The sequence below is a fragment of the Neopelma chrysocephalum genome, unplaced genomic scaffold, assembly GCF_003984885.1.
Source record: "Neopelma chrysocephalum unplaced genomic scaffold, ASM398488v2 Primary Assembly neopelma1_23, whole genome shotgun sequence".
Taxonomy (NCBI): Eukaryota; Metazoa; Chordata; class Aves; order Passeriformes; family Pipridae; genus Neopelma; species Neopelma chrysocephalum.
Genome location: NW_020897691.1, coordinates 1,798,294 through 1,811,115, shown reverse-complemented (window position 1 = coordinate 1,811,115; position 12,822 = coordinate 1,798,294). Strand labels below are relative to the sequence as shown.

The 12,822-nt window shown below is 37.1% G+C and overlaps 1 protein-coding gene across 3 annotated transcripts in view; it reads right to left on the bottom strand.

Moving 5' to 3' along the window:
• The window catches only part of PLD5 (phospholipase D family member 5), a 177,040-nt gene that overhangs the window by 98,972 nt on the left and 65,246 nt on the right, over positions 1–12,822 (bottom strand). For 2 of the 3 annotated variants that reach the window (XM_027684113.1, XM_027684122.1), the window contains exon 2: positions 7,791–7,927. In XM_027684113.1, the coding sequence (XP_027539914.1) occupies positions 7,791–7,927 (137 nt within the window). Of the gene's footprint in view, positions 1–7,783; positions 7,928–12,822 lie in introns of those variants that run through there. The other variant, XM_027684128.1, reaches the window with a different exon arrangement.

The following is a 12,822-nucleotide window of genomic DNA, read 5'->3' as shown; positions in this document are numbered from 1 at the left end:
GATTTATCAGGGAGCTTTATTAAGTTGGATTGCTGTTCTCACCAGGCAGAATAAAAACCTCCCCGAAATGTCACAAATCCGTCTTCAAGATCTTGAGAATGACCAGCAATTTTAGATTTAATAACCCTTTCTAGCATAGGCTTACAATCCAGTATAGAAAATTACCTCAGAAATCTTATGAGTCCTGCTTGGATGAAGTCATTTCAGTTTTTTGAATATGTTAAGTTGAAAAGAGAAAAGAACACATAAAGTCGAAACAGGAGAAGGGAGAGAAGACATTAAAAAAAAAAAAAGAGAAAAGAAAAAGATTTAATCATAGAGAAGCTCCAGCAAACTTCACAGGAGAAAAGATACTCTAACACGTGAATTGCTCCTTTGTCCCACCTGCACTTCTTAGGAACCTTAAAGTAATTGGAATTTGACTGTTAGCTTGGAACATTTTCTCTGATGTGAGTTCATAAATTCTAAGTCATAAAAGGAGAAACAAACACATACCTAAAAAGATAACTTTCAAGAACATGAAATATGTTAATCTCTGTATTACATCCTAAACAATACTTAGCATAACAGGAAAAGCTGCCTTAAGGAGACTCTAAAGCCCTCTGTCCTAAATGCCAGAGAAAATAATTAACTGAACAAAGAACAGGAGAAAAAGAACCATTTGTGCATTTGAACAAAATAAGTAGAAGCCCAGACCTATCTAATACAATGTAATTAATAATGAACTATCTACTGGGAGTAATGCAGACAGAACAATATCTAAACATTTTTTAACTTTTGAAGATATTCTTTATAGCTGAAATTAAAAGCAAAACAAAAAAAAATATCCTTTCTTTGTATCAGGGTAGAAACAGAGGAAAAAAACTGTACTCTGTATAGGTACTGAGGGACTCTTAATACATACATTTTCCACTGAAATGAATTTTTAAAAAATGAAAAATTAAAGGTAGGATAGGTAGAATTTCCTCTTGTGCAAGTTTGTTGAATTAGTGATTTCCCTCCAGAGTTTGGGATGTTGAATGACTTTGCAGGAGGTACACCAGGTCTTTGCAGTGTCCAGCCTAGAAACTTCAATTGAAACTGTATTCCTTCTTTTGATGCAAAAATAAAAATGACTGCAAATAGGAATCATCTAAAAAAACTATGTGGTTTTATAGTTCATTCTCTATGTCACCCCAAACCAAGGGGAAAACAGTCACCACAGAATTGTTAAGGTTGGAAAAGACCTTAAGATCAGCAAGTCCCACTATTAACCCAGCACCACTGTGTTCATCACTAAACCATCTCTCTGAGTGCCTCCAGGGATGGTGATTCTACCATTCTCCTGGGTACCTTGTTTCAATGCTTGATAACCCTTCCAGTGAAGAAATTTTTCCTTATATCCCACCTGAACCTCCCCTGGTACAACTCAAGGCCATTTCCTCTAATTCTGTCCATTGTTACCTGGGAGAAGAGACTGACCCCCACCTGGCTACAACCTTTTTCAGGTGCTTGTAGACAGTGATGAGGTTTCCCCTGAGCCTCCTTTTCTCCAGGCTAAACAACTCCAGTTCCCTCAGCTGCTCATCATAAGACTTGGGCTCCAGACCCTTCACCAGCTCCTGTGCCCTTCTCTGGACATGCTCCAGCACATCAATGTCCTTCTTGTAGTGAGGTGTGGCCTCACCAGTGCTGAGTAGAGAGAGACACCCTGATCTGCCCTGGTCCTGTTGGCCACACTATTGCTGGTACAAACCAGGATGACATTGGCCTTCTTGGCCAATGGGCACACTGCTGGCTCATGTTCAGCTTCTGTTGACCAGCACTCACAGGTTCTTTCCAACAGGTGGCTTTCCAGCCACTTTTCCGCAAGCCTGTAGTGCACTGCATTGGGTTGTTGTGACCCCACTCAGTCTTGTTGAACCTCATACCATTGGCCTCGGCCCATCAATCCAGCCTATCCAGTTCCCTCTGCAGAGTCTTCCTACCCTCCAGCAGATCAACACTCCCACCCAAATTGGTGTTGTCTGCAAGTTGACTGAAGGTACACTCAATCCCCTTGTCCATCATGTTGACAGAAGGCACTTTGATGCCAAGTGGAATAGTTGTTTTGTAAATAGAAATCTTCAGTTGCTCTTTAACAGGTTTGTTTTCAAAATCTGAGCATCTTGTTCTGTTTAGACATTTAACTATTATGCCTGTCATAGTTTGTTTATTAAATAGAAATCAGTCAATATAAACCTTGCTATGTTCAGAACCCACGCAGCGCAGAGAAAATCTCCCCCACAATAAGCCTGGGGCAAAACACTTCCAAGGTAAATGAATGTAAGCATGTGCTGCAGTGTGCTTATTTAATAGCGCTGCAAAACCCTACTTGGGGAAATAGCAGAAAGTAGTTGAAAGAATGATTTATAAAGTAACATAAAAAAATCAATTATGGGCTCCAATTGTGGGGCCTCTTTCACAACTGACGAATAACCATCTAATGAAACTGAAAGCAATGTATGCAACACATAGTAATTGTTAAATATAAACAGTTATTGTATACAACTAGATTTAATCTCTGGAAGTTGACATTGCAGAGTATTGTTTTATTCTAAAGCTTAGCATTTCAACAGGAAGATTCAGCTTCTCTCCAGGATACCTAAATTATAGAGGATAAAAATCCTTATCCAAAACAATCCAAACAATATCTAAAGGAAACAAACACTGCTCAAGCATCATCACCTACTTGTTATAGTGCAGAATTGGTCAAAGCCTCCCTACAATCACAAAATGAACTCAATAGGCTTTGCCTCTCCTGTCCTACAGAACAGCAAATTCCTCCAACACAAATCCAAACACAAAAGAACAAGTGCCTTTGTTATATATTACCCTGAGAAGAGAAATGATCAAAATATTGTCACTGGAACAAAATGCAAGACAGAATCTTCCTTGAAAACACACACACAGAGAAAACAAGAAAAATCCTTCCAATTATCATCAGAGAAAGGCAAATTGAAAAAAAAATTATACTAAAACAACAGTTTCAGTACACATTAAGCTTGGGAACTACATAAGATAGCTACCACTGCTTTCTTTTCCACCTTGTTCTGTGGTCCCTCTCAAGAGACAGGGCCAAACCCACAGCCAGAGACAGGAGCTATGCCAGCTGCTACAACTGCTTCAATGGATATTGGAAAAGCTAGTGAGACAAGGATAATTAAGGGCATGTGCAAGCATTATAGGAACCCTAGCATGACTATCAGCAGCAACAACCAGAAGCGGCTCAAGCTGAGCCTTGAAGAGCTCAAATTACTGCTAATAAATCAAAATGACCTCGGTTCAAAGAGTTTGGAAAAACAGAGACTCTCTCTTAATAGTTGTAATTTCTTCTGTTTCCCAAATTGCCATTTCTAGAGTTTACTGGTCAATTCCAACAAAGCCAAGTAAGTCTTGACTGATGTTAAGCCAGAGGCTAGCCAAGATTTATTCACAATAGATCAGCCATTAAAATGTACTATTTTCAAATTACAATAATCTAATTTTATAGATTCAGTGTCTAATGGACCCATAGCAAGACAGGCAAAATTCCCAGACTGCTAAGCATATCCTCTTAACAAGTCTCATCCATTAGGGCTGCCTAACAACATTAATGTGGATGTCTTAAGAGAATTACTTCCATCACATATTAAACACAAACTGCAAAGCCTCAACTTTCCTCAGTCATTCCTACTTTTTTTATTTCTTAAATGTCAATCAGTTGACATCCCTTTTAATAGGATGGGTCAAAAATAATGTTTTAAGTCCAGCATTCTGAAATAAAATTTTGTGGAACAAAGCCAAGAGTTTACAGCACTCTCTGAAGTGAAAAGCTGCCTCTTAGCAGACGTGATCCTATCGTAAAAAAATAAAATAAAAAGTCTAATTTCAGTCAGCCAACCTCTCCACATATAATTCACAGCATGAAAGTTATATGGGACAGTGTAAATAAGTACAAACAGCCTTATTTCATCTAAACCAGTGCAATTTTCAGACAGTAGAGTTCAAGCTTCATAACTGAAATGAGAATCTGAATTTGTCTGCCTGATAAATTTTACATACCTTCCCCTGTCTCTTTATTTGAATTGCACTGTATGTCTCAGTAGAAGACACAGTAATTTTTAGAGTGGTGCTTGGTAATCTGATAATTATATTTATTTGCTCTACTATTAGCACTCCGTTATTAGGAAAGAGTTGTAAATGCTTTTAATTTACCTATTTGTATTTTCAGATTACAACATGTAAAGCAGGCTAAAAAAAAAAAGTTTCTGTATCTACATGTCAAAAGATAAAAAAACTGATTTCAATAATTTCTTAGTTACATCTCAAATATTCAAGCTTCTGTTGTATATTTGATTCAATAGTATTGAATATCAAGTTCCTCTCCCTGTGTAACAAACAAAATGGGAAACAGTTAGCAGCCTCCAACAATCTGGCTCCACATTGTGGGAGTCACAAATGACCTCTACGGAAAGATGCTTTTCAATTCTCAATCACAGACTGAGTTTTTCATCAAATAGCCCAAAGACTACAAATCACAATCCATAATTTTACTTTCAAACACATTTCCATTTCTTAAAAAAGTGCTGTTTTTTAAGCACCCTTTTAGATGAGTAGCATCAATCCCTTCAGCAATCAGAGAAGACATGCAAAAAAGCCTGCTTTTCCACTCCCTGACTTGTCTTTGTTACAAAGACTGCAATAGAAATAATTGCGTCAATAAAGAGTAAGGTCATTTGGGGAACATGTGCAGTAAGCATTCCTCTTGTAATAAGAGTTTATGGAATGTTTTACAGAGAAGGAACATCACACTGAATTACAACAAGTGGATCAGAAAGGCCGTATTAGTATTCATGAACAATACAATCACAATAACAACAAAAAGATGTAAGCTTTACTGAAAAATGACACATATAACATACCTCAATGATTCCTCCCTCAGGCTATAAAAAGCTCTAGACTCTAAAAATGTTTTCCTCTTATTTCTTCTTTCTCTCTCTTAAAAATTCTCACTATTTTTTAACACAAAGTCCGAAAATTTCTAGCCAAAGAACTATTTCAGGTGTATTTTCCTTTAAAATAAAAAGACCAAATAAAATTTTCTGAAGACAAAAATCTTTCACAACCTATCAGCGAAGTTCTTCTCAAATCCACAGCATCATTTCCTATCAATCTTCTTTACAAATTTAGTAATTTAAAACCAAAAAAGAATTCTAGGATCATATATGTAAACTTGTATTTGACAAACATTTCATCAATGACAACAAAAAAAAAGAGGACCATCTATTACCATTCTGTCTCAGCACATCCTGCAAATGTAAGCACCTCTTGCTGAATTTCAGTGAAAATACTCACACAGCAGAAATATAAGAATTCAATAACTCTTGTCTTACTTATTAAAAGTGCTTACCCCCAAGTACTAAATATATGCCATTGGTAGCAACTGATTTGCAGCACTTCACTTAAGTCTGCAATGTATTTAACACATAAAGGACTCTAGTTTCATCATGTAGAGAAGGATTTAATGTTAGCAGGTAGCAGCTGCCAGCACTTGGATACTGTTATTAGAAATGGTTTAGGCAGTTTATACACACAGCACTTATATGCCTTCTGGTTCAGGCATTAATAGCTAGATCATACACTTGAAACACTCTGTGAAAGGCACCTTAAAATAGAGCTGGGGGTCTGAGATCACTTTTATCCCTGTAAATGCAGAGCAGTTTAATTGACTCTTATGTTTAAAGTCTGAATATGCTGAATTCAGTCCCAGGCTTCTCTAACACAGTCTGGGAAAGGACACACATGAACCGATAAAAAAACTGAGCAAAGGCAAATATACTTTGGAAAGGCATTTTGCTATAACCCCTACAAATAGACAAAACCAGTTAATCTCACACATGGAAAAAAATAATATCATGGTTTTCCATAGCACTGTACATCACTGCTACTCTGAATTTTTTTCCCTTTGAAGAATACAAAGTGAAGAAGGTGAAGTCCTTCCTTGGCTAGGCCTATGCAGCTGGCAAGAAAAAAAATGGGAGCCATTAACTGATACAACTAAGAGGAAAACATGCAGCATTTTCTGTGTGTGCTGAAGTCGTGTGTAGTACACTGAAGTCAATGAGCAGAAAGACTTTCCCCTCATCAGACCTAGTTCTGTCAAAGATTCACACATGGAGATTGTGGGTGTAGAGGTGACACATGAATTTAAAAATTTTGGAAGGCAGAGTGGAGACCACCTAAGACCTTGATGGGGAAAGGGAAGCTGGCTGAACACTAGAAGATTCAGACAAGATATTAGAAGGCTGCCTAGACCTCTAGGCATACAAGGAAGTGAATAAAATCAAACCTAAAAACAACCCTGGAAAAAAGTGCCAGAAGGATGGTTAGTTTCAGGACAAAGTTACCTGATGCTGCAAGTATATCCTGTTTGAATAGAGCTACAGATTTAAAGATTCTTTTGTTTTTCTTAAGCAGTATGTAAAAAATACTGTAAAAACGTATTATAATTGCAAAAACATAATCAAATTTTCTGGGTTCTGAATTAGTGTTGTCTGCAGTGTGACAGATGCAGCATAGAAAGGCACTGTCCTGAAAGAGTTTTCACACAAAATCAACAAAGAATAGCAGAAATAAGGATCAAAGGTTCAAAGAAACATTACTCTTTTGTTAAATTATTCTAAAACACATATCTCAATTATCTTTTACTTGCTGTATACCCAACCAGTGGTAGCTGAGTAATTCTGCACAAACAGTGGAACAGGTTGCCCAGAAAGGCTGTGGAGTCCATCCCTTGAGCTACACAAAGCCTGACTGTGCACATTCCTGAGGAACTCGGTGTAGCCAACTCTGTTGGCTCACAGACTGCAGGATGCCCAGAGGCCCCCTTCCCACTCCAGCAATTCCCTGATCAGAGTAGAATGGATTTCTGAGAAGTTATTTAACAATTACTGTTTTTCCACAAAGTGGATCAGAGAGGGTACTTTATATAAAAGCTAAAGTCTTGAAAAAAACCCAAACAGAATACAACTGGGAATAAACCTACAAATGATTGGTAAATCAGCTTTTTGGTGGACAGAAGAGGACTTTGGACAATATCATCTAGGAAAAGCACCAGTCATCACTAATGAACAGATTCATGGAGGAAGCTGACAGGGAAGAGCAGCAAAATGAGATTTACAGTCTGGAAATAAAAGGCAAAAAAACCCTAAGCTCCTACTAAAAATTAAAGTTAAAAGACAGAACCATGGCAGATTTCTGAGGCAAATCTTAATCCAACACTGTCAGCACTCCAGCCTTTCTGATCATATCACCAATGTTTTTCACAGTTTGTAGGCAAGCCAGTATGTCTATTAGGAGAGTGCAACAAACAGGAACATGGAAAAGCTTCCCCTACATAAATGGGACAGCAGTTTTAGGTCAAAAGTGATCAGTGACCTTTATGGAGAAAGAAAGAAATGCTCTTGATGAAAAGATATTAAAGAATTGGGAACTACGTGAGTCACCTCAGTACTCAAACTTAATGGGTTTGACCCAGGCTTACAAAATAATTGACCCAACACAAGGGTCTTGCTCAAAACATACCACCAAAAATAACTTCAAAAAGTGTGGGGTTTTTTTCCTCAAACTAACCTCCAAAACCAGAAATTCAAAATGAGAAACCATTTCTTCCTCTGTTACCTACTCTTCCCAATTACACTACAGAACTATTGTAATTACTTCATGCCCTTATACAATACACATATATTCTTGCCCACCCCAAAAGAGAAGTTTTGTTTGTTACCTCTTACCGACAGTTATTTTGACAGTTCTTTTCTGAGAGTCCATCCTCATCTTCTCCCATAATATCCACTGCCGAAAATATCAGTGCAACCAGAATTGCAAAGCAGCATACCAGTGCAAAGATCACAATGCATCTTTGCTGGGACTGAAAGAGATTAAGATTAAAAGAAGTTTTAATGGCATGTGCACACTCGACTCCATGACTTGAGACTCTAAAAGTTTTACATAAGATGTAGAATTCTTTGAAGATTTTACTGCCATAGCTGTCAACATGAAAAACACACCTCAGGATGAAAACACTCTCAAAATTGTCCTTCAAGTATCACCTTGAGATGTATTTTAAATCCCTCAGACACTGTTAAATAATTCATGTCACAAATAATATTCATAACTTAAACTGCTTTCTGTTTGTACCACAAGGAAGGTATTATGCATTAAAATAATGACTCCTACATTAACTACGTATTTTCTGATTGCATCTCACAGGTACAGCACACACTTGGGATAGCACTCAGAAGTTTCATTATGTTTGGCTGAAATAAAACATGACATTGCAAGACAACTGAAGAGCAAAGTCTTTTTTTCCTTATTGCTACAAAAAGTAACTGACATTGTCCCTATGATTGTCACAGACACTTTGACAAGTCCTTGCCCCACAGTATTAATAATATAAGGAAAACAAATTCACAGATGATAGATGGGATTCAAGGAAACAATGTGAGCCTGTTGCTCAGTATGATAGGTAATGCCCTCCACATCTCAGACTAAATATTAAAACAGCATAGCACTACCTTTCAAAATCTTGCAGTAATAAATCAGGGACACCTGGCAGAGCTGTAGATAAATGTGAACCCTCTAAAGACAGTCTTCTGACATGCAATTTACATAGTTGCAAAAACAAAGTATGTTGTATTTTGAAATCAAATGTTCAAAAAAGTATATTGTACATTTTTCTACTGAAGTAAATTTGCACAAAACCACACACATTTATAAAAATATGTCTAACTCCTGTTGCCATAGTTATTTTCTTAATTTTTATTATTGTCCTGTAATTAAAATGTCACATAAAGAAAAAAGCTTCATAAAGGAATTGGAAAGTGAGAAAATCCATGAGAAAGCAGGAAAAGTGTATGGGAAAGGAAGCAATGTTATGCTTGCAGCTGATAATGAACTTCATATTATTTCCATTGTTCCCGACATTTTGTTTAAGAGATAATAAGTTCCAGAGGAAAAGAACAGTTTCCCACATATAGGCTTCCAAAACTTTCCAACTAGTGCAGATTCCAGAAGAACATGCTTATGCATTTTAGAACAAATCAGATACAAACATTTTATTTCAGTCTGTGAAAATCTAAAATACAGCAAACAACTTCTTCAGACAAACTGAGAAAAAAATTGTCTGAAATTTAGTGACAAATGTATCCTTTTCTTTAACAGTAACACCAAATGTGCTGTATAAGTTATATGCATATTTTAAATACAATACAAATTAGACACTTTTATACATTTCAAATACATGTTTAAATCTGTGTTTCTAATATATTAACTAAAATCTTACAAGAACGCAGCATAAGAAAATGTTCTTCAACCACAAACATATTTACTTCTGAAATATATAAAATTTGGAACTTTTTTTTCTGCTGATAGGTAGAATCATGGCAATATATGAAAATAATTCGAAATGACTGCATCTGGGTGTCCAGAACTAAGGCTGCAGTCAGACACAAAACAGAACTTAAGAGAAAAATGTTAAACATTGTCTCATTGCCTCATATTACTGGCAAAAAAAACTAACAAGTGCCAAAGAAAAAGAGGTATTCAGATCTGGGACGCTGCTTTATGCCATTTCTTCATCAGGATGTTTCACACTCCTGTTAAAACGACCATTGCCTCATGCAGTTTTCTACAGTCCTGCAAGTGCATTCGCAGAAACTCTTTGATGCATCTTCCTCCATGCACTGAGCATATCACCATGGCAGCAAAAGCTACTCCCCTAGCCAGCAAGCCAAACAGAGTTTGGGCTCATTCTCTAGCCCCTAAGAGCAGGGGATGTGACCCAGTATGGCTTGCAACAATAAGGTTCTTCTTCTTCCCAAACAAGGATAACTGCAGCCATTCTACTCAATGAGACTGGTTCCGAGTCCATACTTTGGGTGAATTCATAGCACAAGCATCCCAGCTACCACACAGTATGAATGACTTCATGCCATTGTTCCAGGGAATAACTCCCATCTTCTTATTGTGTCGCCATGCAAACAGCAGAACAACTACAGAGATTGGCAGGGCCACTGGATCAGAAGAGACCACGTTAGCCTTGAGGGCCGGGCCAGCACACATGGAGACAGTAAGACATGCTTCACTACCAGGTGGCCACAGTACCTCTATGATACCTGTCGTAAGTCATAAAACAGCTCTAGAAACCTTTTCATCTGCCTGAAGCCGAAAATCCATATAAATATCTACAGTGTGCCAAAAATTATACGGTAATACAGGAAGGTGGGGGACACAGACAGGGACACATAGCTGCAACAGATTCCTCAAGTTCAATACCAGAAAATTTTATGGTAACAATTTCTAGATGGTCACATTAAAGGAATATGGAAAAGGGAGGTCAAATTCTGAATGGATCTTCCTAATCTAGCATTAGTTCCCATTTGACATAATTTTGAGGAACAAATTCAAGGTTTCTAGACTTCTGTCTTCTTGTTGTAGTTGAATATTGTATAAAGTTTAATTCCCTGTTCTTTCAGTTCTGTATGTATACAGCTTGTCAAGCTCTGCAGTTTGACTGATTGCTGCTCACTGGAAACAGCAAAAAGTTAGTACCACTAGTAAGACCACTGCTATTCTACCGGCACTAAAGACAGAACCACATAAACCTATTTTACTGCTCTTATTTTCACAGATCCTTTATATTATGCATTTGTCTTTGAAAACTATATTGAATTAATTATTTCACTTTTTCTTAAGTACCAGCTTAATAGTATGGTTACAAATAACATAGGGAACCTTTTAAATCCACATAGGAAAAAACCCTGTGACAACAGTAGTTTTTCTTTGAACTAAGGATAGCATAAAATATTGAATAAAGTAAAAATTTGAAGTTTGTGATTCTCCTAACTCTACATTTTCAGCCACAGGTCTGAAGGGTCAGGTAAAGACCACTTAAAAAAATGTATACACATAGTAAGGAGGATTTTGAAGAGTTTTATAGTTCATCTTGAAATTACTCCTGCTGAGTGGTGGGTTTTTTATTGCTTTTAAATCTATGTACTACATGAGAAATTAATATTTGGAAATGGCTTAGATTAAAATTGAAATTTTTATTAGAAAAGAAAGAATAAAAAATAGCTACTTGCACCAAACAAGTGTTCTGAGCCTCTCTTTTGACAATGGTAATAAATCTTTATTTTCATGCACTTTGCCACAGTGCTGGCAATTTTAAAATAAGCTTTCTCTAATTAAAACAGATTATAACAGACTATATAATTGTTCCCTTATACCATCTATGGATGCCTGTGTGTATGTGTATGTGCAAGTAGTACCAGGTTTCGTGAAAGAATGCAAAATAAAAGAGCTCACACCATTGACAGACTAGAAGGAATCTGCTAGATTGCTCTTCAGACTCCTGCGTCTGTGCGCTTGGGCAGAGTGTTTGCTTGATGCTATGTTGTTGCATATCCCCTTGGCAACTGGGATCTTAGCTTATCAGACCTATCCTGTTTCCTTCAGTAAATGCCTAAACTCCTCAGTGTTCAAACTTGCAGTCCTCAACACCTAATTATGGAATACAGGGTTCTGAGAGATCTATAAAACTTATGCAACCCGTCTATCCATACATATGGTTAATTTGTACAAATATTAGTTCTAACAGATATTTGTTTGACCTGTCCCTAAAAATCTCCAGTTGAAAGAGATCCTAGAGTGTCTTCAGGCAAGACCATTCCACATCTGAGCACCATATTGATGCCTAACATATGTCTCTTATGCTGTAACATTCCTTTTTTTTCCTTCCCATACTCACTGAAAACAGCAAACAGAGCATTGCACTCTCTCTTTTACATATTTAAAGCCTGCTACAGATGCTAAGAAGCCTATGCCCAGAGCACCTACTAGCTTTACTGTACCGATGTGCAAGCCCAGAAGTTCTGTTGCATGACAGAAAGATTTGTTCAGAGCTTATGGAAGACTGGGAAAGAAACTTCTGCAGTATGGACTATCAAAAGTACCGGAAGCAAAATGTGTCTCTTTCACCTGACTCATGTAGCTTAAATAATATCTACATCAAAACAAATCCACCAAAACGCTGCACTTACTAAAACAAAGCATGGGGATTTTTAGTGCTGTTATGCACTACAGAGAGTGAGAAAAGGAGCAAAAGCTGCACAATGGGTATGCAGTACAGTACTATTCAGACTGAAGTTTAATCTGAGAAGGACCCTAACTGTTTTTATTAAGAAAAAGGATAGTCTATGTCAATTAAGGTTGCATCAAAACCTGTGATATCCAAGCAGAATTGAAAAGCAGATACCCAAAGCAGAGCAAGAAAAAGGTCTCCAGCTTACTGCACTCCCATGGTTCAAAAAGTTGTTAAACTGCCTCAATGGCCCTTAAAGCTTTCAGTTTCTTCACAAAAAAATAGGTATTTCTGCGACACGCTACATTTAATCAGAAATTTATTCTTCCTCCATTATAGTACAAAAATGTCCTTTTCTCCTTGAAACAGAAACCATGAAATTGCAATGCGGCATCTTCTGAAAAACTGACCACATAACAACATGTCATAGCTTTGAACTAGTACTTCATTTTTATACCTATTTAAAGACTAAAGAAGGTAATACTTATGCACCAGACTAATACAGAGTTTATATCTGCTTATCAGAACCAATGAGGCTCTAAAAGGCAGGTTTTCACATCTTCTGTCATATCAGTAGTCTGCTCTTTCCTGCAACATGTCTGAACACAAGTGTGAGAACAACAGCATTCACCTGCCAAAGATAGCAAGGAACTGGACCTGCCAAAGATAGCAAGGAACTGGAC